Source organism: Chanos chanos, chromosome 6 (assembly GCF_902362185.1).
Source record: "Chanos chanos chromosome 6, fChaCha1.1, whole genome shotgun sequence".
Lineage (NCBI taxonomy): Eukaryota > Metazoa > Chordata > Actinopteri > Gonorynchiformes > Chanidae > Chanos > Chanos chanos.
The window spans coordinates 32,877,732-32,905,572 of NC_044500.1; the positions used below are offsets into that span (position 1 = coordinate 32,877,732).

Genomic DNA, 27,841 nt, shown 5'->3' on the forward strand with positions numbered 1-27,841 from the left:
GAGAGAAGAATAACAGGAGGGTTCCTAAAACTCTGGAAGAGAGAGTCTAGTCAAATACAGGGGAACGATGGAGTTACTGAGGGTTGTTATGGAAAGGTTAACGTCAAAGAGGTGTAAAAAGGAGGAGAGTCAGCCGTGTGTTGATTAGACCTAAGCGAGACAGAGTGTCCCAGATATTCAGCGATGACTTTGCTCATGTTGATCAGTCGGTGCCTGGAGAAAAGCATAGGGTTATTAGACACGCTCTCCGTCGGAGATCCCATAGGCAAGATTTTTCTACTTTTCTATCATTTCTACTCATAGGGAGAAAGAAAGACCATGATTTCTGTACACAAATAAATGTCAACTCTTTTACGTGATAAATGTAAAACTAAAAAAAAAAAAAAAGATAATGTTTGGAGATACCAAGCGAGCGCGGATGTTTTGGACGCAAGCAAGAGGTTTTGCCGACCTGGCCTCGCGTGGACGGTTTTAGCGAAAAAAAAAAAAAAATGAGGTAGCGACATCTCGGTGAAATGCTGTTTTCTTCTCTCGCTGTACAGTAATGGCTTTTCAAGAGAATAATCAAAAGAAGTTTATGTGACAAATTACATGAATAGCAGGAGTGAAAAACCCTGACCTTAAGCCCTGCCATTGAAAGTAGTTCTGTATTCCTTCAGCCTGTCCTTAGATACCTGAATGCCGTCAACCTGGAGTATATGGACAGAAGGCAAACCCATTCAAAAGAGTACTGAAGAAGTAATTTTCCGATCTTTTTTAATCAGGGCCTCCTCCGAAAAGGAGAAAGTATGGACATCCCTCAACAGGCTTGAGAAAAGAAGATGAAGGTTTAGATTAAATATAAAAAACAGCATTGAGTCAAGCGTAACTTGTTGGCACTTTTCCTTTTTTTCCTGCATGAGTCTCCCTTCGTGAATGGCCAGTCTCCCAATACCGGTGTTAAAAACCTGACCCAAGGGTTTTATATCAATTTTCTAGGCCTTGGACCCCAAACTATACAAACACGCACACACACACACACACACACACACACAACCACAGCAGTTTTTTTGTTGTTGAAAAAGAGTTGTACTGAATTGGACAGGTCCTGTTTCTGTTGAGTTTGTTTGTTAAAGATACCCCCCCCCCCCCAGATGTAGCAACTGCTGTCTTTTACTGAAAGTTTCCTGCAAGTTTCCTTGGCATCACAAGAGGTCTACTTGAGAACAAGCCAAGGTGCTTTCCAAGCTACTGAATCAGAGCTTAACAAACAGGCTTTGTCAGTGAGCTGAATGTTGATTTGAGTGTAGCCATACTTAAGGACAATGACGTAGTTTTTTTGTTTTGTTCCTGTTCAGTGCTAATAACAATGACTGTGATGTGAAATATTTGATGTTCATTGTTACAATATAAAACAGTTGTCGACAGATGAAAAAAAACGTATGATTCATCTGAACATCTGATCAGCACATCTGAACACGTTTCTGATGTCAGATCTCAAATAGTTCCTAATTCAGTCTCTTTTACTGTTGAGTGTCCCACTGTTTTTTATATAAGTTACTCTAAAATTCCCCAATAAGTCCCCTCCGTAGTCTAGATTTTGTGCTCATTAAATATAATGCACACAAGCACATTCAGGTTGTTGCACTCAGTTTAAATGCACCTTCCAAAAATATAGAGGGCCCACATTAGTCAAATTAGTAACTTTTGAATATAATATTGCACTTGATATGTAAATATGCAAACAATTTTTTTTTTTGTTAAAGGAGATGCAGATTATCATCCCTCACCCTGGTTTAATGTTTTTCACACCTTTTTAGTTTACTCTGTGTATATATGTTTGTGTGTGTGTGTGTGTGTGCGCTTTTTTCATTATTCAAATGTTTTTTTTTTCAATTATCCTTTGTTGTCTTGACTCTTGAGCCTGCCATTAACATCGGGCTGTCTGTTGGTGTAGGAAACATATGAATATGAGATATTGAGCCAAAAAAAAAATAGACAGAAAAACAAACAAAAACAAAACCCAAATTCTGAAGGATTTAAAAGGGCCAGTGAGGGGACTTTCTTTAGACGATAACAGGTTGACACATCAGAGATGCTGGAAATAATGTACATAACTGCAACTATAAGTAGATAAAATATGCATCTGATCTATATAATCTAGAAGAAAAAAGTTCCCTTAAGATTAGAATTTGGTCTACTGCTGTAAGGACTGCAGTTGTAAATATAGACATAGATTTTATTTTGTTTATAAGACTGTGTAATTTAAAGGTGTACATTTTCTGTATGTTGTATTTTCCAAGTTTTGTGGTTTGTTTTTCGAAATGTAATAAAATGGTTGTGTTATGTTTGGCTATTTGATATCTGTTTGGGAGTTTTGATAATTGTGATTTATATGTTTGCTGATTTTCTTTTGTGTCTTGTTGAGAACTGGGGAATTCCTAGCTGATGTACATATAGACATGAAGGGTAACTTCATCCTCTTTGCAGCTAAAGAAAACTCATTCGTAATTAGCTAGTTTTACACATAAATATTCTTAGACGAATATTTTTGAATGAAAAAGACATTCTAAAGCCATGCTCGTTAACATTGGAAATAAGAAACTTGAGAGGATGTTGTATGGTGTGTGTGTGTGTGTGTGTGTATTTGTGTTTTATTCCGGATATCCTCAATAGTAGAGTTCCTCAGCCTGACTTCCAAGTCATATGGACAGAATACAGGTCACCAGCCAAGGGAGACAGGCAAAAGTTCAGGGAGGAAACCAATGTGTTTTCCCGGAAGCTCTGTGACATGCTTGTGTGTCTAAGATGTTTTCAACAAAGACTATTTGCATGGATTCAGTGTCACTCTGTAAAACCTTTACACAGTCCAAAGTCATTCTGCTTTTCCAATTAAAAAAGGAGACAGGAAAGTGAGGGCACAGTGTTTTCTCTTGGTAACCATTAAGTTATGTAAAAATGTTAATTAAATGATAATAATAAAATAATACACTGAATACTTACGGGTTTACACAGATTTCATTTTTAATTGAAATATTTATGGACAAAATGTTAAATTACTCTCCCCTGCACTTGAACAGAAGTGAAAAGGGGTCATTGTAGCGTATCTTGTAATTTCACAGTATTTCACATTATTTACACCTCCTCTGTATCCCAAACCTATTTGTGGACTACAATGGCTCCCTCTGCTGGCCACTGGCTGGCCCTGCACACTGCACACAACTGAGATGATGGGCCCAGTGACCATGTCTCAGCAGCATTTCAGAGATCATTCAATTCAGTCAAAATCATATACAAAAAGTAAATATATAGAGATAAAGAGAAACATTGTTATCTGTACACTTTTTTCAAGTCAGTTCAGTACATTAAAGAGTTAATCTCAAAGGAACTGCAAACTGTTTTGAAGCCAACGATTTGGTAAATCTTAACATAAAAATAAACAGAAATGGAAAAAAGAAAAGAAAAAGGGATGAGCCTACTCCTATTGAGCTCAACAAGGAAAACCGATCTTCACAGCATCATCTAATATATATTTAAAATAAATATCAACAACAATGACAACATCATCATTTTTCTCACATTCCTTCATGCATGCGGTATTAGATAGAAAGGACTTTCATGTATTTTACAGTCTGTTCCAACATAATCTTATACAGACCTTTGTTCGGAAACCATAACCTAAAATGGACTTGGTGACAATATGAAAGGTTTTAGCTGCTACACAGGGTGTATGGAGCACTTTCTGTTTTCTTTTGAATATCAGGCCATGTATGAGAAAGGTCAATTTGCAGAGAATTCCCAGGGCAACTTTTTTTTTCAAATATAGCTATTCCTGACAGTACTATATTGGATCACAAAACGTTTACAACCATCTTTTACCAATATTTATACACTGAACCAAACACAACTATTGCATTTCCATTTTTGGGTCAATAGTCCTAATGTACCATTCATGTTTGCTTCTTTTTTTTTTCCTTCAAAAAAAAGACACGTTCATGTATCCATACGGAGCAGACTCTTAACTCACTCCTGTGTCAGCTCTGCTCAATCTAAACATTCCCACTCCTCAAGCAGCTGATGGGGGATTTCACTATTGGCAGTACACAGAAAACCCAGCTTGTAAATGTGTGTTTATTGTGCCCTTTCTGTGGAAAAAAAAAAAAAAAAGGAGAAGGTGGAGGAGAAGGAGAGTGGAGGGAGGGCTTAGGTGAACTCAGGAAGCTCAAAGCCACCGGACGGCTCACGGGCTACAGAATTATTCATGCTGTTGTGCTCTCTCTCTTGGCTCTGATCATGGTCTGGAGAGTTACACTGCTTCATTATTAAACCGCCATCATTAACCATTAACACACTGCTGCTGCCGCCGCCACCGCCGCTGAGGGGCACCTGAGCCAGCTGGAATGATTCACCACGACAACTGCTCACAACTGCTCTCCAGACACTCTCAGGATGAGAAAAGGGCTTTCCTTCAAACAGGGGGGCACTTGGGTTAAAGAAACTCTTCCATTACAAATGACTGAGGCTGAGACTAAAGAATCTCTCTGTTCTGTTGTAATGCCAACTATGTCTTTTTTTTTTTTATGGCGTCTGGTATTTGGTGCCAGAAAGGAACAATAACAGTGCACATAGATTTGAGTGATGTGTCAGTGTGAGGATACAAAGAATAGAGAATAGAGGCGAGAGCAGAAAGAAGTGAGAATAGAATAAGCGGGAATATATTTGTCCACTTTAAGGAGACAGATTCCTCCTTAATGGTAATGTTTTATGAATAACTCGTTACTGAATAAATAGTTGCTGAATTTCTTTATAAATACACAGGAAGAGAATCTGGAATGTTCTACCTTCCATAGGGACAGAGATAAATAACTTAAAGGAAGTATTAATCATACAATAGCACGTTTAACACATAAAAAAAAAAAAAAGAAGGAAAAAACATGGGGCAAGTTCTTATTGTCCCATGCTGTCCACTGGTGTTAAAACATAAATGAAAATACATGAGGAATTTTCGTGAGGACATATAAGCGCTCAGATGTTGTGAAGAGGAGAACTGTCGGTAAGGGATTTCAACCCGCGTCACTCTATTTCATATGACTCAGTGCTCAGTGACGTGTCCTCTGTCTACACCTGTGGGGCGTCATGCACAGAACAGGACTTCTCAGCTAGTCCCACAACCTCATCCAAACGTCCAGTGTCTACAATAAAAGAACAGGTCAGAACATTCTTACTGGACAGAGATGACTTTTGGCTCAACAATCTGGCCAACTGAGAAATCCTGCATCATGACACCTGAGCTCCAAATATGAATACGAACAAATACGCATGCCGTTCATGTTAATACAGAGTTATGAAAATTGCACAAATGCCTGATTTAAAAGGAACTGGGTATCTAAAACAGCCTCTCAAAGAGGAGAACCCAACAACATTAAAATAAAACAGACTGTGCCGAACAAGTGGGCGCCCCGTTATCTAAACTGACCAATGTTTGTTTTTGGAAGATTTCTTTGGACAGGGGAACATAGGGAAAAAAAAAAAACCCACCACGTCAGCAGCGTTGCATTGTGTTTCGTGTTTGAATGTCTTAAATCATATCCGAAAAGTATGCCATAAAACAATTATCTTGGGGACAAAAGAGAATAAGCCTAGTGAAGCATTAACACGAACATCTGTTGACATGGAGGCGGAAATTACGCAACGCTCTTATGCAATTTGGACCCATTCTTTTGTTTTGGGTACTGATTTAGATGTCAGGGGGTTCAGACGTCTGGAACACCTGTGAGACGCGAGCGGGAGGGGCACCTGACACTGGACAGTCATTAACCACTCACGGTGACCTCTGGCAGGTGGTGCGTTAAGCCGTGAAAGGACATAGAAGGAGGGAGTGGTGATTTTCCAGCAGCAGTGACAAGTGGAAAATTAAACAAAGCTGGTCATAACCATAAAAGCCTAAAAAAAGATGGAGAAGTGGTCCCCGGAAAACTGGAGCGCAAGATTCCCTGTATCCTTCACCCCCCGGGAATGTAAAGCCGTGTCAAAGCCGGTTCTAAAGTTTCCTCTTTCTTCACTGCCCCAAAAAATAATGTCCCTCTCTGACGGACAGCGGGGGAGTGAGGATGTGTCACTGCAAAGAAAAAGGTTCAACTGCTGTCTACGCAACAACTGGCCAGTGTGTCAAAAAAGCCCTTATGTACATCATCAGTTAGGCTACATTCTTGTTGGTTTTTCTACTTGAACATGGAGCCTCATTCAACGTCTCCGCTACCTTCCTTATGGTCCCATCACTGCACACCCTGTTCAGCATGGCTGTCCCTTCTCTAACGCGGCAAAAAACCCCACAGCAAGCTCACAGCAGCCGCTGCCGGAGACATGAGAGCACTGATTGGTTGAGAGGAACATGGGTAAATGCCTCAAATAATAAATAAATTAAAAAAAAAAAAAAAAAAAAAGCAAATATAACAGAACACACGCTACCACCTAAGTCCTGCTGTGGAAATGACGATAATCTCGTACGTTGAGAGACAGAGGTGAGCTTATCTGAAGGGGAGAAAAGGAACTGTGTTGGTGGAGCAGAGCGTTTGGCCAGTGGAGTGTCAGGCACTAATACACCTTTAACATCAAACCCCTGGCCCATCCCACCCACCCAAAACCAGCCAAACTAAGCCCAGCCCTATGGAGCTGAAAAGTGCCTCTGCTCTCAGGGTTAAGGTGGCAGTGATGACATCAGACCAGATTCCACCACTGCTCCTCCTCCGACTCTCACTCTCATTCAGGGATCTTCAACGCCATGACTGCAGGCTTCGTTTTAAAGTACTGATTGAAGCGCAGAACGGCATACCTGAGACAGAGAGAGAGAGAGAGAGAGAGAGAGATCATTTGTTTACCTCTGTTAAGGTTTAAGGACAACCAAATGAAATTCTGGGAAAAACAGAGGGAAGCTAAAAAAAAAAAAAAGATGCAGTAAAAACAAAAGAAGCAGACTAATCCCTGTGTGCTGAAGATTTAGAGGACGTTAAGATTATTCATTCACGACAAAAAGCCTTAGGGGCGAGCGTGACCATTCCGAGTCATTGACGTCACTTTGTGTAGCATTACTGCGCTGCGCTTACACAAAAGCACTTAGAGTCTGTTTTCAACGGGAGTGTGTTTTAGGAGGCAACAGAGGTCCTGACAGGGACACACACACTAGATGTTATGCTAATACCAGCGCTTTCTCTTGGTTCATGTTTCTGCTTTCCACTCATGCAAATAGATACCACTGAACTCTATTGACTGCAGACAGCCAATCCACACCTTTTCATGGACTGCAGCGGGGGAGTTTCAAAGAGAACGTTTACCCCCTTCAGTGCTATTCATTCATAAAGTCTGCTGAAAACAGACATGCTGTAACTGCTGGAACTATGCTGAGATAAGGGCCACACAGGGCTCTGAAGCCAGAGAGGGGTTTTTTTTTTCTACTTAATTGTCTCATAACCATAAAGAAAGAAGCTAATCTGCATGTACAGTCACATCTCGTGCATTACTTAGTTAAACACTAACTTTGGAGTAGGCAAGCAGATTTACAGGTATGCCTTACAGATTCTATATAGAGTGCTTGCTCAGTTTAGTACAAATTTAGTATTTACGCACAAGACTACAATAAATCCTTGAGTTAAGGTATAAGCAAGATGTTAACTTGTTCAGATCTTCATTTTCCCACTAAATTGACAGTCAGATAAAAGCTTCTAAATTTGACTCACTTATGAGTCATACAGCATGTAACTAACCCCAGGCAACTGATAAACCAGAAATATTGATCTTTAACAGTTATGTAACTGCTGTGAGAGCTATTCTATCTGTTGAAAGTACATGTATGCTTAGACATTTTCCAGATTTGATATCCATATTCAGTCAAAATGCTGACAAAAGCTGCATTTTGCAATCTACTTACCCAAGGAAGTCAAAGTCAATAGAGGAGTACTTGGCTTGGATGAGAGCCCAGAAGCCCCAGAAGAAATGGGAGGCCTGTCAGAGAAACACCAAAGGTTTTACATACAGAAACAAAACTAGTTAGCCTCAGTCAACATACACATACACACGCACGCACACACACACTCCACCTTCTTTTAAAACCCAGCATGAAGCTTTTACCACTGAGCACTGAGGCTCATGGTGTAATGTTGAAATGCTTCATGTCCTGATACACTCTCTTGTTCTCTCTTCACGGCTCACTCCACCATGCTTTTCTCCCCCACCCCCAGCGCTACTCAACCCTCTCTACTCACCAGGGCGAATTTGTTGACCTGCACGTAGAGTGTCTCCAGCTCACGCTGGCTCACGTCCTCGCCCTTCTGAGTGAAGAGCTTATAGGCCTGCAGGTAGGTGTGCAGCCACTCCAACTGCATCTCCCGACTCGGGTACAGGCCGTAATCCAGCTCGCTCATGCCTATGACACACAGTGCACACAAATCACTAGGGAAGCTGCCCAAAGCCATGCACCTATCAGCCAGGCTTCATAAAAAAAGCAGCTTAGTTATTGGTTTACCAGACAATTCAGTTCATGTCCTCACCTGCAAACTCATTAAAGTGGTTTCCAATGTCAAATGCCTGGTAGTTGTAACTGGAGTATTCGTAATCGATGAACCGAACGTGACCTGGGGAACAGTGAGATGAAGCATACATTAGCGATGGTAAAATGAGGTAGACAAAAATGACACAGGTTTCAGAGGTATTTCATGCTCTTACACGAGCAGGGTCAATCTATGCAGAGTCAAGTGAAATGTATGATCTATGGGTGGGTTTATTGTGGAAAGTTCTAAAGCAGGGGAATGACTATTCAAAAAAAGTGGCTGAAGAAGAAACGAACCTTCTTTGCTGTTGTGAATGATGTTTTTACACAGCAGGTCGTTGTGACAAAGCACCACCGGTGATCCCAGCTGAGACAGGTGTTCTTTCATCCATGTCATTTCCTGTTCAAGCACTTCCTGGCTGGGGACTTCCTGCTGAATTCTAAGAGGGTAAAGAAAACAGCGGACCCATTATTTCAGGTACAAAGACACAATGACTGCAAGTTTCTAAGAACACCTCCAATATCTGACAGTAGACTTCACATTTACAACATTTACAGATCTGGTCCTGCAGGCAGACTGTGTGTGAATATAGAATACACAAGCTTACTCTGCTGCTTCTCTTTCACAAAAATATTCCATTAGTGACAAAGGCTGTCATTATGTCAACACTGTCCCACGCTGCCACTTTTTCAACCCACAATTAGCCTGTGTTTAAAGTCAAATGAACTTAATCCCTCGTATACAACACACACACATGCGCGCACGGGTGTAAACTCCTGAAAATGAGAGTAAATTTGACCCTGGGGCCTCGTGAGATGAAATTCTTATATTCTGATACTAAATAAATTTTACAATACTTTTCACATGTTCTACTTCGGATCATTTTTGCCTCCACTCCTTTTTATATAACACTCTACAAATACACACACACATGCCCACACACACACAAAACAGTTCTGATGGAAAAATAACCTCCCACTCTGACACATATCAAAACTTGAATGTTTTTGCCTGTCCTGTGAGACTGTTTAAGGAAGCATTCATGGGTATACTCATAGGAAAGTGAATGTTAAGTCATATTAAGATGTGGTCAGACCCAGCCAATGGGAGGGCATGTCCTGCTAACCACTTTTCTGGAGTAATGGGCTTATGAGGCTAATCCGTGTGCGGCGGCCGACTGCAGGCGTTCAGCAGAGCGCTGTCCGGCCCATGGCCCACGGCCTACAGTCCAGAGTGCCTCCTCACACAGGCAACAGCCTGTCCGTCCGAAAGGGCACCAGGCTACATACTCTCAATTCACTGATAATGTGGAGCGAGCTGACGCACACTCATTTTGCATTTCCAGAACCCGAGGGATCCTGATAAACGGCAAAATGCAAACATCTGCCTGCCACCCAGTGCCTGAAGCTCCATAATCCAGACAATTCTTATGATTATAGTTACATAAAGGCATTATAAGTGTACTAAGACCAATAATGATCGGAACAAAGACAGTACGACTCGGCCAGCTGAAAGCAACCGAGGTTACAGGAATGACCCGCTTGAGTACAACCTCATAGTTCAAGAATAGCATAATGAAATACGGCGTAATGCTGTAGAGTTTCATATTTAAAACATGTCCATTCTAACGTTACCTGGTGTTGGAGGCCTGGTCGGTGAACTCGGTGGCCACGAGAGAGAAGTACTTGCGCATTTTGATCCACAGGTTGGGTTTGGGGATGCAGCCATTGTGAGCGTGAATGGCATGAATGCGTGCCATCTCTCTGGCAATCAGTCTGTGGGCAGAGGACAAAACTGGCATTGGGAACCGGTCATGACTCCAGGGGCACGGTGAGACATGCACATCAAACCACCTTTTAAGTGTAAAACTACGCAAAAGCCACTGATTAATCACAAGGACGACGTGCACTTGACAGTGTGTTCTCTCTGGAGCATCGTGTTCTTAGAAAAAGTATCTGAGGACCTTAGAAGGGCACAGACCTCTATGGTAACTGTACACACACAAAAACATACATACACACACACGCCCTAGTAGCTCTATGCCAAACAGGTCTAGCAGAAGGATGATCTTTCCACATAGAGGCATGTTGACAGCATAACTGTGGGGTTTCTTCCTTATACGCCATTTCATCTTGTAGCTAAAAATGTGAGTCCCTTTCAAGGGAGTCATTCCATTCATATACGTGTGGCATAGTGACTGTGCAGAAGCGGAGATGGATACCATCGTACTAAGAGGCTGATCCTGCTGTGTTGGATTGCACCATCTCACCTGAGGAGCACAGGGTCCCGCACATCCTGGGTGCCCAGGGCATGGCCCTGCATGAACTCGTAACAGATGCCGTTCTGGAAGGTACAGTAGAGGCGGGGCGCGCAGCCGTTGGCATGCAGCACCTGGAAGCTCTTCAGCTCGTTGTCGCGGTCGACGATCAGCTCCGTCTTATTACCATACACCCTCACCAGCACCACGTCCTCTGGATCCTCTTCTGTGTAACACCCCACCAATTTGTTGGTGGTGCCATCTGTAAAAAGCTGACCAATAAAGAAACAAATGGCATTTATTAGACAAACAGTTTCATGAGTGTGATACAAATGATGACAGTGGTATAAGTAAAGGTCAAAGAGACAGCAGATTTGAGGACCACAGTTATCAAGTTATCTGAATCCACTGTCTAAATGGACTGATTGAAGATTATGAACTGGCGACAGGCTGTGAAATTTGCTCGATCTGTGGGACAACATATCCAGTGAGGGTGACGGACACAATGCACACTGGCCTGACCGCCCACCGCTGCATTTCTGGCATTCCTGTAAGGGCTTTACAGTGACATGGCAAAGCAGTGGAGATCCAGGGGCAGCTCATCACTCACTGAGATAATGCTCCAGACTGGCTCTTTGTTTGGCCCTTTATTGTAACAGATCTATGGAAGGCCAAGGACAATGAAACACTAAGACCTTTCACGATCCTGTCAGTGCCAACTATCTCCATTCTCTGCTTGCATGTGTCACAACCAGTAAGAGATCATGGCTTTTTGAATTAATGTAAATGCACCCAATGTTTAAACTTAACGTGTGTCCCATTTGTTTGCACCCATTTATGTAGGTTAACGTTTCTGTATCGCTAAACAGACCTCCCACTGACAGGAAAAATAGTGGAATTCTGAGAATGGTCCACACAACAGCCAAAATATTTACAGTTTAAGCTTTTCCTGGTCAGCTGTCTCAGTTACTCATGTAAACAGCCGCTCCCCCTCCCCTCAGGTTAACACCCTACTGGTCTCGCCCTTTCAGCAAAGTCATGTGACCACTCACACCTAAACCCCCTAAACAGCCTGGAACGGTGGTGACTGTATAGTTGCGATTGGGCCCAGTAATCCAATGAATGGTGATTCCTCTCTATGCAGTGGCACGTGTCATTTAGAGCATTTCTCCTGGCATTTTGGCAACAACCAAATGGTGGTCCAGGGGCACCGTAAGACAAAAGCGGAGAGACAAAGCGTATTTTTCATTGATGAAAGCTATGCTGGTTGTCTGTAAACACTGCCATGCTGGCTGCTCAGAGGGATGACTGCACATGGGTGTCACCTACATCAATACATAATAAACTCACTAGGGTAGTATGTCAATCAGAAGACTACATCAAAAACTGGTTGACTTTTACGCCAGCCCTCTAACCTTTACCCATATGTAGTGATGCGTAGCTCATGCCACCAGAGCAGGGCAAAATACATGGCCAACACATGATAACATGGACAATTAAAAAAAAAAAAAAGTTTTGCAACAGGCAATATACTGGACGGGGACACTTTCTTTCCATGGACCTCAGTTATGTTGCTCTGAGAACACTGTTATGCCCTATGTAATCAATGACAAAATATGATGAGTTGTGCAGTCTAATAGGCGTCTTTTGAGATAGTGAAAGACCACAATTATATTTAAGGGATTTGGAGTTGTAAAAGATCTTGGTGGCTGTGATTCTGAGAGGTCCACGGGAAAAATCTAATTTATTTGTGAGGGTCAAGTGGAGAAGAGAAGTGGATATTTTTTAATGGAGAAGTCAAAATTATTTGAAGAACCTAATCAGAGAATGTGAGGTGATCTGGAGAGGCTGATGGCGGAGATTAAAGTGATTGGGCAAGGTTGAGGGTAGAGGTGTAAATGGTTGGAAAACCTCATGGAAGAAGGCATAGGCCAGTTGAAAAAACAGAAGCTGAAGTAACAGGGGACAGATCAAAATGATGTGGACACGCTGACAAGATACATCTCAAATACAACTTAAAGTCCTTCAAAATACGTAACGCTTCACTTTGACACATTTTAAACTTAAAAAAAAAATGTATGAATGAATAAATGAGTATTATAGATCACTGCTGTGCTGAATGGCATCTAGTCATAGAACTGATGAAACAAAAAAGAAAAAACTGAATCAGGAAAGAATCAGTTACTAAACGTATTCATTTATTTCCATTAGGAACTGAAAATGCCATTAAAGACAAGACATAAAAGAACATAGAAAGAGTAGTATTTTGGAATGCCAAGGAAAGTGTGAGGTAAATTTGTGCTCAAAGGATTTCAGTGCCACAGTGGAACTGTTTGTTTTATATTTTAAGTGGTTTCAACGCTGATTGTCATTATATATCCACATAATTAAACCAATCTCATAATTATTTAAAACTTGCTCAAATTATGGTCAACTATACCAACTGTTTGCACCAGGTTACTTTCAAAGAGGTGTGATGAGGAAATAATGTTATCATGTATGTCTGTAATAAAATCTAGTTCAATATTCTGAAATAAATTTAATCTCTGTTTTGAGTGTGAGGAGTGCTGGCCAGCTTCTACAGGGACACACACTGATAAAGCCCAATGATGTACCCACTGCTTATAGTCTTTTTGTTTAACAGAATGTAATAATAGTTTGTTCTGAGGAAGGAGTACAACAAGCAAATGACATTGGGATTACAGGGAGATATCGTTAGACAAGCACAGTGGACTTGCCGAGACTGTGTCTACAAGTCCTGCACTTCATGTGTACTTCAGTGTATATAGAATAAATTGACAAATTTTATCATCTTGGCAACCTGTGGTCCAGGGAGATCTTCTGTTGACATTCAATGCATGAACATTTACATAATGCAAATCTGAGAGGGGACAGATGGTTCGGTGTAGACAAACAAAGTTTCAGATAAGTTAAAGCTAGAAGTGCAATACGTATGCCACTTGAATTCCAGGAGTTCTATGGAGACCACAATGTATGCACTGTAGCCTTTTTGGTAAGTGCCAGCTGCCAGTGATTGACAAATAAAGAGCATTGTAGACGAGAGGCGAGAAAGAAAGAGAGAGAGAGAGAGAGAGAGAGAGAGAGAGAGAGAGGTAAAGAAATTTTATCAGACATGAAAGTAAATGATCAGCTAACCCTACCAACTTCCAAGAAGCTGAATGAAGTCTTCCAAAAGCACGTCACTACCAGCTGAACGGTGACGTGTAAGACCGACATTCAAGGTAGCTAACGCGCAGTTCAAAAACTCACTTAATTATTACTTGCTTAACATCGTCTTAATCACAATTAACATACTACCGGCAGAACAGTGTCAAATCTTGTTTAAAAAAGCTATAACAGCAGAGGAAGTAAAAAAATGAGAACATGTGTTACTAATAAAAACGTTCACTAAGCTAGCAAGCTAACAGACTGCCCTTATATTGATTCTTTGCAGATGGCAAAGATGGGTGCAGCTGGTGCAGGTTCGCTCCCGGTGAGCTAGCGTGTAAGACACCTTTATTAACATTTGACATCCTGGAGCAATTATAGAAAGAAACCAGTTCTATGTTATGGCCAGGGGTTCTTGTGACTAGCCCTAGAGTTTATGAATTCATTTACAGATGATTAGCTAGCTAGCTATCTTGACTAGCTTACTTCAAACTGTCAAACTTACCTTAGTTTTGACAAGATCTATATTCCAGGCAGGACGCAGCTCCTTTATCAATTTCATGGCCCCTTCTGTTACATTATGCTCGTCTACAAAAATTGGGAATTTTTTGATTATCGGCGACCCAACAGGCACGTGTATCTCCGTCTCCATGATGTGACTTACTTTATTTGGCGAGGTGACAGATATTTTGAAGTCACGCGACATAAAAATCTAGAATTTAAACGTCGTGAGCTACCTATATCGAGGAACTGTACTTAAAGGTTCCGTAATAGATGTCTCTACGGGCTGGCTCGCTAAAACCGAGGCTTATCGTTGACACTTACGACGGAGGGAGGCGCGAAGCTACCGGTACAACTTCAATGAATAGCAGCGAACGGTACAGCTTCCTCAATAGGCACCGCCCTCATGAAATCATCCGATTGCAGCTCCGGGTGTAGGGTGGATATAGTCAGAGGCGGACGTCAACGGAGGTAAACGCCCACTGTTTAGACCTCGCCTGGAGGTTGTCACAGGGAAAAGGACGTACTTTGCTGCAAAATCTTATGGCTTCTGGATTCAGCCAGTTTATGCCTTGTCAGTAAATATACGTGGTTGCTAGAGAACAGGTGAAGCCAACTGACGGCCTCGATAACCAAACGCAGTCAATATTTAAAGTAACGACTGCAACGTATTTCTATATTTTTACGTTTGCCATCAGAAAGATAGAGAAAGGCCTGTGGAATTCGCAAAAGGCCTCAGTATTCGTTCGTAAACTTATTTACGACACTGTAGTAGCTAGTAATTACTTAATTGAATTGCTTAGATCATTAGTAGGCTACAGTGAGGTTTAAGTGACCCCAAAATTCACACAAAACTACAGTAAAATCAAATGAACATTTAGTTTACTCGTCAGAGATTATATCTGGTCAACTTGAAATATGGTATAAAAGAACCCATTCATCCTTTTCTTCCTCAGGAGTACCCTCGTAATAAAAACATGACACTAATCATTAATAGATGTTAACTGTATATATTAATGTTACAAACAGTAGGCCTACTATTGATACAACTCATCTCATTATAAAATTTGTGATGCTTTATGAGTGTTTAGGGGTGTAAATCAATTAAAAGTAATTAGGAGTGTTTCCATCCCATTTTACATGCAAATCTCCCAGAAAAAAACGAGGCTTCAGTAATTCGCTCAGTTAATAAATAAACAGCAAAATATTGTTCAGATGATAAGCACTCATCAGATTAGTTTAAGATATGTTATATACCCAAAATTGTTCAAGAAAAGTTGGACTCGGGTATTGATTTATGGGTGGATCAAGTAGTACAATGAAGTCTGAAAAGCTGTTATTTCCTGTGAGGACTTTTCATTTGTTTTAATGTCTGCATATGCTGATTCACTGTGTCTCAGGGAATGATTCCTTTAGACAGGCTGTCATGATCGTGCCTTTCTATTCAGTACAACTTAATGTGTTTCATACTTAGGGTGTACAGAAACCGTTCGTCATTCATGTTTAAATAATCTATCATTCATTAATATTTGGGCACTTCTTTATCATTGGGGCAGTTGTTGTACATTTGCTGACTCAGAGTGCCCTCCATAGGCGTATTGCAACACTGCAGAGGCAGTCCACCAAGGAAAATCAGTTCATTCCACAAAAATTGTCTTCACTGTTTTCTGTCGTGTTCATTTCAGTTGTGTTAGAGTAATGCAAAGATTCATAATTCAAGCAACTTTATCACATCTATTACATGTTCCCCTTTTTCAACAGGGCATCGTACACAAATAACGTACAGATTCGACAAATTTACAGTGAGTAATCTTGTGAAGTTTCGACCACTAGGTGTCATCCACCACATACCGAGCTAGTAAAAAACCTGACCTCCTTGAATTCTTAGTCCAGGAACAGGGATGTTACCACAACCAGAGGAATGCCAGTCATGTAGTGCTTATATCAGTTATTCAAAGCAAGAGACTGCAGAAGGAAACTGATGTTCTTAAAAAGGTAATATCAGTCACCAACCTCAATGAGACATGATAATAAATTAGCTAGAGATCACGTAATATGTACCTTTTTATCACTTGCATTTTAAGAAGCTTATGGGGGGTTAAAAAAAAGACAGAAGATGCCTGTTGTGGTGAGTGAAAAAAGTCAATCATATTGAGCCATTATGAAACATAAATCTACATATAACATGGTGAGATGATTTAATGTGCACAGCCCAAGAAATTCCATCTCAGGCATGTGCATGTTTTCCATTTCACTGAACATGTCAGGGTCTGAGTGGGCTATGGTGTGCGTGCGCACCTCAGACACACACACACACATACACACACACACACTCACACACACACATTCTGATGTAATGCTTTTACACTTGCAGGTACACGTCCAACGTACGACTTCCCTTCCCATCAGGCAAAGCTCAATTGTTCTTCAGAATGGAATGTTATTTTAAAAGAGATTTGAGAAGGTGGACATAAGGGTGTATCCTGGAAGCTGTGAACTTGTTCCAGCAAAGGTGAGATGAGCTTATCGGTTAAAAGATTGTCTCCATCCTGAAGGAAGGAGAAAATATTTACACTTCAGCTCTGCCTTTTTGGTTGTGGACACATGATGAATCAGCGTTGTTGTTCAAAAGCAAACTCCACTATATCCACTATAGAAAGCCCACACCCTTGCTCTCATTTCAGAGTTCATGTTGACAGATGTAGACTCCAGTTTGTCCCAATTTCACAGGATACAAACACACATACACACACAGAGACACACACAGACCACTGAAAGAATACTTGGTGGACAGGTTTGTGAAGCTATGGATGGTTTTGAAAATGACTGTCTTATGTAATACATAGACACATCACATTCGATTTACTCTTTCTTTTCTTTACAGACAGACAGACAGACAGACAGACACACACACACACACACACACACACACACACACAAAGTTCAAACCCAGTGTGGTAGCAGGACATTAAAGTGTATGCAAACATATTCTATATTATTGTAAACTGAATGGGGCAAATGGTTTTCAAAGCTTACCATTGATCAGTTCTGTCATTTAAGACAGTAATATCATAGAAAGACCTCTTCAGAACACATAGTGATATAAAGTGAGCTGTGCTTTAGAAAGATGTAGAGGTCTGTATTAGTTCAGAAAGACCAAAATTTGTTAACATTTGAGACTGAGAATAAAGGAAATGCTTGTTGGTGCAGGAGAGTTAGTTAACCATAAGAGATATAAAATTTGTTAAATTATAATAAATTCACAATACCAATTAGAAATATTTTTTTTTCTGATGTATGGACATCAGCATTACAGGGTCCTCATGATGTGGTCACAACGTCTTTTATTTAAAAGAACTTACAAATGACATCTATGGACAGATGTTTCAATTCCCGTTTTCATCTGCCTGTTACTCTGCAGAAGTCAGATTGTTTCCTGGGAGGTGACTTTGACAGTCTATCAAAGAACCCTTCTCCCTGTGGTCCACTCCAGCCCAGATCCGGAGGCCATCTGGAAGGCTCCTGGCTCTCAAAAAGTTTATGTGCTCTTTTTATGTGTCTCTCCCTCCCTCTCTTTACGAATGGGTTCTTACTACCTCTGGACTCCAAAATACACTACCTTTGTACTGCTCCCAACATGTGCCTCTGTAAACAGCCCTCCAACGCCCCAATAAATCCAACCGCCATCAGTTGTCTTTTCCTTACTGCACCCCTGGATGTCCAAAGACAATTCCTCTCCTGATTTATAAGCAGTGGACTATTATGTGCGCCACACGTGTATTTTTTTCTGTGTGACAGCTGTGCACTGCAAACCCATACTACTGTGAGGAGATGGAGAACAGGAAAGTTCCACTCCTAACTCTGAGTCCAAAGTAGCATTGTAACACCACCAGTCTTCTCTGTTTACAGAGTCATATGCCTATTTAATCACCTGCTCGGCTGGTGTCAGACATTTCTTATGGACATCAATGTACAATGGCCCTTTTAGCTGTTTCTGTTGACATTATGGGATTACTGTAGGGTTGTAGGGCCCCGTCGTGATTTCTCATCACAGCGGTCTCACTGTAACAATTGTTTCAGTGATCCACATCCTATTCTTTTTTTAAATTACTGTGAGCCATTACTATATATATATATATATATATATATATATATATATATATATATATATATGTGTGTGTGTGTATATATATATAAACACAAGAGACTATAAAGATGCTATTGTCACTCAGAAATCAGTGAATTACTGAGAAGGAATGTGAGGGTCCAGTCATACATGTGTGAAGGTGTGTATAAAGGTCAGGTATATAGAAGACTTTGACATGACTGTGGGGCAGATCTGGGTCAGGGTGGGGTGAAATAGATAGAGTGGCTCACTAAAGAGGCCCATATTGGGTTAGGGGTAAAGGGCCAAAGTAAGAACTATAAGATCACTCACAAGCATGAGGATACAGGAACAGTGAATAATGTGTGTGTGTGAGTGTGTGTGTGTGTGTGTGTGTCTGTGCGTGCACACATGTGTGTGCATGTTTGATCTTCAATGGGACATATGGCATAGACAAAAGCCTTAGCTCAAAGGCTTAATCTCCATCAATTAGTGAACAGCAGTTCTCTCTCTTTCCCTTTGCCACTGTGACCCTCTAAATTACTGCACCCATTATTACACTGCTATTTGTGTAAAGTCCTTTCACTTTCAAATCAGGCCCCTTCTCCCTGAACGAATTTGCTTTGAAGGAGCAGCTGTAAGCTGTGAACAGAAAAAGCTATCTGCAGGTCTAATATATCTCAAAGGTCAAGACTGAAATATCAATGCAGAATTTATAAATGCGTTTAGCTACTTATATATATCATGTGTAACATCTGCAAAATCAGAGCAGTGGCTAAAGCAAATGTGATTGACATTTCCCATCAACATTTTCAGTCAACATTTTCCAGTGCCAATGAAAAGAGAATTAATGCTGCTGATGGAGGACTGAAAAGGACTGATGTCTGGCCTTTGTAAATGAAAGGACATGAGTGCTCAGGACCCGAGGAAAGATTTATATTGTCAACAAACTTTAAACAGTAAAGAATAAAAAAAATAACCAGGGATTTGTCAGTTTGATATACCGAGATGAGTAAGAACCTGACTAACAAGGACTCAGAAGGTATCAGCAGGTTTGAAGTTTCCTCACAGGGTAATGTTTAACTGTTTCTGCTGGGTGGGTGTTTGCTGTTCTCTCTGTGTGGCCATTGTGAATGAGTGGACTGAAGGAGTGCTCCTTTTCTAGGCACCAGATACATTACAACAGAACACTGTGAGAGGAGAGAGAGTGAACCTCAATGCGCACAACACTGCAGTGAGTGAACTTTGTCACGCGGTTTCCCTTTAGGGTTTCGGTGTCAAAAGAAGCCAGAGCTTAGGGCTTATTTACTTTGCTGCTCTGTTCACTGAGATATTACACCATTTCTCTAAACATGACGGATTTCATCCAGAGAAATGGACTTCCTTAGAAAGAATTATGTCTCCCACTGCAACAATTAATAGGCCAAGAAGATCAAGTCCATGCTTGTCTACAAAAAAAATGGGTCACGTTGCAGCCAAGACCTACTGTATCTGTCTGATCAAAGAATGCCAGATTGCATCTTTGTGATAAATTGGTGCTTCTGGATAAGAGCCTGAAAACGCACAGAAGTCAGATATCTCATATAAGTCACAGTATCTTGCTCTTAGTCATAACAGAAAGGCACTGTTCACGGTATTGTTCAAACTTAACTGTACCGGATGACTCATCCCCCAGGAGTATGAGATGAAGCCCCTGGGGAGATACATCCACTGGGCTCCTCTTTTATACCTCTGTTTGAACGATTTCTGTGGTAAAGTAAAGCCACAGCTAGCTAATGAATAATTGTCGGCTTGGTGGGATGAGCTAAGGGTCTAAATCATGGATATATTCTCTGGGATGCTCTCTGTCATGTACTGACAGGAGTGTGAGGGGTTGCTATTAGGGTGAGGACAGATGCTTAAATGCTGAGTGAAGGTGCTGTGTTTAACAAACACTGTTGGTATCATATGTCTTTAAATGTACCTTAGTCACAGGAAGCTCTCTGAATCACCTGTGACTCAAGATTCCTTTTTTAAAATAATTTGTTTCAAGGAGAAGCCGTATCTGTTACAATCACTCTGTAACACAATGGGACATGAACTATCTTCTGGAAAGTGTCCGGTTAAGGGTCTACATTCAATGCTCATGTACCCTTAAGCAAGGCATTTAATCCCAGGATTGCTCTGAAGCCACTGTCCTGGATCTGACCTTTGCTTTGGTTTTCTCTTCAGATTTCTCAGTTTTCCGCTTCACGTCGGGGTCCTGCATCCCCCTGTTGGGGTTTATTTTGCTATAATGTCTCGCTCGCTGTACATTATGCCTTACATGTCTCCTTTTACCTGGCTTTCACTGTGAGTGTTTGTTTTTGGCATAAATTACAGCCTTTATTGTTAATTTTTAAGGTCTGCAGTTGAATATGCTAGTTCATTTGTTTTAGGTCTGTTTGTATGAAAAGACTAACCTTAACACTTAAAAATGACTACACAAACCTACCTGTAACTGAGATGTGTCAGCACACAGTCACTGCATAGATTGGGCCTGGGTTGAAAAGTGAAACTGGATATACCCAGTTAGTGGCTCAAAACATGATTAAATAAAAATTAAATAAAGAACAGCTCTTTGATACCTAGTGAAATAGTCAGTTCAAAACTAACCTCAGCGTTTTACTTTATGTCAAAGCCTCTCTCTCTCTCTCCCTCTCTCTCCTTCTCTCTCTCTATATATGCATACACACATACTCTACTCTACTGTTTCTGCAGTCCGCTATCCAGGACAATCTCTTATTATGGTGGAAGATTCACTATGTTAAAACATATTGCAAGTTTTATGGCCTATTTGAGATGCAGTGACTCATGCTGTGATGTGCCTAAACTATTCAGAAATAGAAAAATCCCTTTGCTCCTCGTATTGAATGGCATTAATTACATATGTCCTCAGGCTACTGTGTTTTTGATTGCGTTTCAAATACCCTCAGCCCCAACAGGTTCTGATTGGCTCGTGCTAAGAGCCGTTGAAAGCCTTCACGGGTCCTGGCACTCATTCACATTTTGTCTCTCCCGTCACCCTAGAGGGTGGAGTCACCGTATTGACTTTGTGGACAGTGCTGCAGGAAGCCTTCTATTTCTTAAACTAGGACCTTGACATCTGAAATATTTAGAGAATAAACCTCGGAATGTCTTAAACGTTTTATGTGGCACTATTAATGAAGAATTAGTAAAGCAACAATGGGACAGTGTTATCTGCTGCTGAAATAATCTATATTACATTTGCAAAATAACCATATATTTGGCTTGGATTGTTAATGTAGATTATTGCTGAAGTTATGTTAAGTTGGAGATCGTCGACAGTTCGTCAGCCATCGATTCGCCCTGCGCGTAAAAGTGAGTGGCTCCGATGCGCTTTGGCTCATCATTACAATCCGGATCTTGGCGTGGAAAACGAGATTGTTGTCCTTGCGACGGGTGTCGACCAATATTTACAGGAAATATTTCATCACCTTGCCTTTTACAATTCTAATGACTTTGTCTCCCAAGAGGATTTCAAACTTTTATGTCAGGTATTAGGTTTCTCTAGCACTCGTGAGTCGGATGTGGATAAAAGAGAAGAGAATCAGGAGTATGACATTTGCTCCGCGCTTCCCCGCGAGCTGAACTTCAAAGAATTTCACGCACGACTTTGTGGATATTTCAACCTCAAGGTACAGAATGGAAAGACGACCACACGTCTCCCGGTCTCGGAGGAAACAGAACACATCGAGCGCGAGATTAAGCTTCGATGGCCGAGGATACGAAGGAGAAAGTGTGTCAGTTTTGACCTGTCCATGGATCATACGCGCAAGAAGCCACAGCCTAAATCTGTCAACATGTCAAAAGTGGATAATCTGTCGACCTGTGCATTGGAATGCGCTCAGGAGACAGGTGACGTTTTACCTTCCTTAATAAGACAGGTGTTTGATTTCAAAGCAGCGTTTAGCCCTTGGGAACTACAATTATGATTTCACACTTACAGAAATGATTATTGATCTGATTTTATTGATATAATCACCTCACAAGTGCATGACAGTATGACAGCCATGAAAAGTAAAGTGGACACCTGTCAACTATACTTCTTGAAGCTAGTATGTTAACTTCTGTGATAAAAACAGATTTCACACTGATTTTTTTTTCTGGTTAGTCTTAACTGATTGTGTTGGGAAACACTACTAACCTGTAATTAAGAGGCAGCCCTGAACAGCTCTCTTTTGGTTACAGTTGGTAACATTTAGAGACCCACAAAGGCTCCACAAGCTACTGTGGAACTTAGAGTCCAACAGACAGTTAAAAAAAGAAACAGATTGTTTCAGTTTTTTATTATTACTTATTAAAGTATTGTAATGATTAATCATAGCCAATAATATTGTAATCATTTGTCAACCCTACAAGACACACACACACACACACACACACACACACACACACACACACACACACAAGTCTTTTTTATCTTAGTGGGGATTTCCGAATGACTCCCATTTTACTGTAACTAAACATTTACCCAATTTTCCTCATTGCGGACTGACAAATGTCCTAACATAGTCCTGATTTGTCTTATACTCATGTCTTCATGGAGATATTTGGTGCATACACTCTCACACACACACACACACACACACACACACACACACACACACACACACACACACACATGCAAACATCTCCTTACAAAGAAACAGATAAATACAAAGCTACACACCAAAGTTTAGGCTCCCTTTTAGCATTATGCATGAAAATCTACAGAAAATGTCATGGGTAACTTCTGTAAACATACACTTTTGGTTGGGGTGCCAAAATTTACACAACTATAAACTGTACAAGGTAGATACCAACAAATTCATTTTAAATAATTTCGAAGTCTTATTGCTGTTAAAAAGGAATCCCATCATCTTTAATGCAGGACAGTACAAAATAGACCTTTTTTAGACTAGTCTTCATGTGATGAATGACTTGTATTTTTTTTTTCTATTGTATTTATTTCAATGGCAGATACCAGACAAAAGAAGTCATGGAAGGAACAACTAGAGCTGGAAAATGCTAGCCTGCGGGAGCTGGTGGAGGACCTACGATCAGCTCTTCAGGGGAGTGATGCTCGGTGCATGGCTCTGGAGGTGGCCCTGCGTAAAGAACGTGGAGGACTGTCAGACAAGGTCAGAGCAGTAGCCTCTGAGAGCGAAGGCACTGTAGGAGTTGGGGAAACCAAATCGAGGAGGCCTAACCTCACCGACTGGGAGACAAAGAGGGGAACCAAAGACCTGCTCCGGGAACTGCAGCTGATTCGTGACTCACGTGACGGACAGCTGGAGGAAGCTCTGAGGTTCAACCAGAGGCTTGAAGAAGAACTTAGGGCAGCATATAGGGAGACCAGCAGGCTGGAGGAAGTGATGGCTAGGCTGAGGAAAGAAAACGTTCTGATTAAGAGGAAGGCGGAGGAAGCGAGAGGGGCTTTGGCTGCTGGGCTGGAGCGGGTCAGGACCATTCAAGACCAGGCCAAGCAAATCACTCCTCTCCAGGACAAAATCCATAAGCTAGAGACTGAGCTAGAGAGGTTCAGGTAAGAAGCAGTTTCTTCAAATCACAAACGTTTGGCCACACACACACACACACACAATTGTTTCCAGCAAAAACACCTAAGGACAATACATTACTATGACCTATTTATTGCGACCAGTGCTCAGATATCCGTTTATCAGCACTCCAGCTGATTGGTAACATGCAGGAGTGATATCAAAAACCAGATGGAGGACAGAGGGTAGTATATGTGTATATAGTGTCATGGAAACAGAGGGGGAAAGACTCACAAAGAAACAAATCCATGGATCTCGAACACCAGCTATGCCTCAAGCCTTCATTCAGTGGCATTGTTGATGTTTCTTCCAGTGAGGGTGATAGGACTGATAAATCTCATAGAAACTAATAAGCATAAGCAGTCTGATAAGCATGAATGATTGCCGTGTAAGGCTGGGAAGCCTGTGGATTGGTCAGGTATCAGGGAGTGGCCAGGGATGGGAATGAAAGAGAGAAAAGAGCACTGTGGGCATGTTTTACACATGCTGTATTTCCTCTCAATACTCTTTTATGTTGTTGTCTTAGTAACATGGAGCTGACTTTTTGAAGTTTTCTCATTTATCTGCTCAGACAGTATGGTTCTGCGAGCTAGTCAGGCAACAGACAAACCTCTTAATGTACTATCCCTGCGTGTTTACTGCACACTGTAAAATTAGCCTTGTGTGAGTTGGGTGTGTGTATTCCTATAGATATGGTTCGGCACACGTTTGACAGTGAGTCTCTGCCCCCTTTGAAAGTTAATGGAGCCTAGAGGTGCTCAGAGGGTTGAGTAGCTATTGGGCATGAAGACTTCCATGTTTATTTAGCCCTGGGATAATAGTCCACATGGCTACATGAACTGCTGTGTGATGTCTTAATATGCATCCATCAAAACAGGAGAATGAAAATCTGAAAGGCTACACCCCATCCTCTTTGCCAACCAACCACACCTCACATCAGAAAGTTTTGCTTCTGAAAATGTTTTTTTTAATTAACACAAGGTTGACTGTGTTGAAAGTATACTGCTGCTAGATACGACATCAAATAGATGTTTCACGGTGATAATACATTTATTGGATGAATGACTGACTGAGTGGAGCACTAGTTCTGCTTTAAATAATCAGCAGATGTGTGATGTCATGCTCATTCCATCCTTGAGAGACAAGCCAAAGCCTGCCGGCCTAGACTGTCAACCGGGCTTGCAGAGGCAGTCCACACACACACACACACACACATGCATGCATGCACACACATGCACACATGGCACACATGTACACACACACACACACACACACACACACACACACACACACACACACACACACACACACAACATAATTGTATCTCAGTACTGAGTCTCCCTCCTGGTCTTCTGCTCACTGTGTGCATCAAGTGTAAAGATACTTTATCACAGCTGACCAAATTGGCTCTTTGACCATTTTGCAGATTGCACTGCACCTGCAGAATATTGGGTGAGAGCAAAACAGAACCTCCAGTGATGCCCAGTGAGCCCACTACCTGCATCTTCTCCACAGGACGAGATGAGGTCCTCATTAGGGGAGGTGAGAAGCACTCAAGACAGCAGTAGAAGGACTGTGTTTACTCTTACACAAAGTAAATAGAATAAAAGTAAAAACAGAATAGAAACAAAGCAGCAGAAATGAATATAGAGCCTGCTGGTTCAGGGCATGTTATCAGTGCCCAACTGAAAGAAGGCAATATTGGAAGGATGACCACATGACTTAGTCAATCTCCATCCAGCAGAAGAAGGCCTGCAGAGGGCGGTAGAGGGTCGTGCAGCCTCTGACGAAGAGGAGGAGGAGCGGGGGAGGGAGACAGGGCAATGCTGCCTCCTGGAGGTGAAACGTTTGATCAACAGGCCACATAACTGTGTGAAAGGGTGAGCTTAGACTTCCTGTTGCTTGTGTTGTGGAAAACGTACATTCATACATGTAACACATGATAAATCATACAAAACTTCTCATTCTTGTGTCTTGTCTGTCCCCACCAGATGTCAAAGCACAACTGCCCATCATTTGCTTACTGCTCAGAACTGTTCTCCTGATGCTGACCTGAGGGGTCTCTCTGGACAAAAAGACACAAGGACATGGAATGGAAGGCATCACACGCATTTGGAGCAAAAAGAAAGTGAGTCTGAGAAGGTGAGAAAAGGGAACAGGAGTAGGTTTTACATCATATCATTTGTAAGGAGGGTCTTCTTCATATCTCTGACTCTCTCTCTCTCTCTCTCTCTCTCTCTCTTTCCATATTCCCCACTAGGCTTTGCAACTAAAGCAAGGAAAGGTGGACCTGTTGAAAGTGGAGGTTCAGATGGTGGAGATGGAGAGGGAGCGTCTGTCTTTGCTGGAGGAAAAACTCAAAGATGCTTTGGAGCTGCTGCTGCAGCTCCATCACAAGGTGCACGTTCTGTCTTCGTACGAACGCCACAAGAATCTTACCATGTGTTTGAAAATGGCGTCTACCATGGTGTTTTAACAAAAGGCAAAAACACATTTACATGAATTGAATGAATGAATTACATGAATTCCAGTGACATTCAGAATAAGATCCTAAGAACAGACATCTTGATAATTCCATTTTACTGTACTGTATTTCAGTCATATAGTTTTACTGTTTTCAAAGCTAGTCTCTGATCAGTCCTTCACAGCAGCAATTTTATGTGTCTGGATGGAGCATTTGTAGGATAATATCGCCGCCTAGTGGTACATTATTTTGAATACATGCCGGCTCATCTCAAATTCTGATTTGGTCTCTCTCAAACCTAACAGAAATTTGCGCATTGGGCCTTGGGCAAGATTCTGATGGACACACTGGACGAATGCTGCGGCAAAGGTCTAGGTTAGTGTCCATGGTTGCTATTATATTACATCTTATGTGCTTTCAAGTGATTAAATGTGTCTGACTTTCATTTTCCCTTATATAAGAATAATGATAAAAAAAAAAACAATCACAGGAAAAACCACAATAAGAGTCCTGTCTCTTCCCCAGAGCCTACCCGTGTCCTGCAGGTCGTAGATGTTCTCTGTCAGCAGCTTCTCTCCACTGAGCGTGTGGATACAGGCAGTGAAGTGGGAGAGATGTCACAGCGAAGGGTGACCTTGGAAAACAGGGGCTGTATTAAACCCTTAGTCATCTGCTGAGGGAAAAAAAAACCTCCATCAGCATATCACTTCATCACTTCACTCATATAATCCAAAAAATTCCATTAAATACTAGTGAGTAAGACACTCTTTGCTTCCCAGAATGTGAAAGCACTAAATGCAATGAGGATGGAATGATTCAACATATACTCAGGCACATTTACAGAAATTCCCATTGATACCAGTTTGAGAAACAGCACGAAAAGCTAAATAATTTTACAGATCTTTAGGCCTAGTATTAAATATGAATATGCAATACATTTCACATGTGCTGACTTTCGAATTGGTCTAGTACTAGAAGACAACTGGAATTTTCTAAGCCTCTTAGAGTCATACACTCCCATGTTGTATGTAAATCTAGCACTGGTATGTTCTATAAGGTGCTTGTCAGGCTTACTGGTCTTAGTGAATGGTACTAAGTAGCATTTTTAATATGTCCTAAATCTGCATGCATATGTGTGCTGACAATCAGTGTGGGAGAAACATTTTGTAATGATTTATATATATAATCTTTAATGACAATATGATAATTGATTATTATTATTTTTTTTTAGAATTACAGTTGATT

The 27,841-nt window shown here is 41.2% G+C and overlaps 2 protein-coding genes across 3 annotated transcripts; one reads left to right on the forward strand and one right to left on the reverse strand.

The window, feature by feature from the left end:
• Positions 1-6,638: 6,638 nt before the first annotated feature.
• etnk2 (ethanolamine kinase 2) lies at positions 6,639-14,689 on the reverse strand. 2 transcript variants are annotated; one of them, XM_030777651.1, is made up of 8 exons: positions 14,453-14,689; positions 10,792-11,051; positions 10,157-10,297; positions 8,819-8,961; positions 8,523-8,606; positions 8,238-8,398; positions 7,904-7,977; positions 6,639-6,811 (listed from the first exon to the last, which is right to left on the reverse strand). In XM_030777651.1, exons 1-8 carry the CDS (start codon positions 14,651-14,653, stop codon positions 6,739-6,741), a joined length of 1,137 nt encoding a protein of 378 aa, XP_030633511.1. In that variant the 5' UTR covers positions 14,654-14,689; the 3' UTR covers positions 6,639-6,738. The 2 variants fall into 2 exon arrangements, with proteins under 2 accessions (XP_030633511.1, XP_030633512.1); XM_030777652.1 differs by lacking the exon at positions 10,157-10,297.
• Positions 14,690-21,855: 7,166 nt separating this feature from the next.
• On the forward strand, positions 21,856-27,273 carry LOC115815323 (EF-hand and coiled-coil domain-containing protein 1). The gene is made up of 8 exons (XM_030778280.1): positions 21,856-22,455; positions 23,569-24,119; positions 25,559-25,674; positions 25,877-26,012; positions 26,124-26,274; positions 26,393-26,530; positions 26,902-26,971; positions 27,122-27,273. Exons 1-8 carry the CDS (start codon positions 21,856-21,858, stop codon positions 27,271-27,273), a joined length of 1,914 nt encoding a protein of 637 aa, XP_030634140.1.
• The last annotated feature ends 568 nt before the right edge of the window (positions 27,274-27,841 follow it).

Bases quoted from the DNA above. Each gene is read 5' to 3' on its own strand.
- LOC115815323 (XM_030778280.1), top strand. From the start codon at position 21,856: ATGTTAAGTTGGAGATCGTCGACAGTTCGTCAGCCATCGATTCGCCCT. The intron at 22,456-23,568 runs GTTTTACCTTCC...ACCAGACAAAAG, and splicing joins GCGCTCAGGAGACAGGTGAC to AAGTCATGGAAGGAACAACT. The intron at 26,013-26,123 runs GTGAGCTTAGAC...TGTCCCCACCAG, and splicing joins CCACATAACTGTGTGAAAGG to ATGTCAAAGCACAACTGCCC.
- etnk2 (XM_030777651.1), bottom strand. From the start codon at position 14,653: ATGTCGCGTGACTTCAAAATATCTGTCACCTCGCCAAATAAAGTAAGT. The intron at 8,962-10,156 runs GTAACGTTAGAA...TTACCCTCTTAG, and splicing joins GACCAGGCCTCCAACACCAG to AATTCAGCAGGAAGTCCCCA. The intron at 7,978-8,237 runs GTGAGTAGAGAG...TTTCTCTGACAG, and splicing joins AGGTCAACAAATTCGCCCTG to GCCTCCCATTTCTTCTGGGG.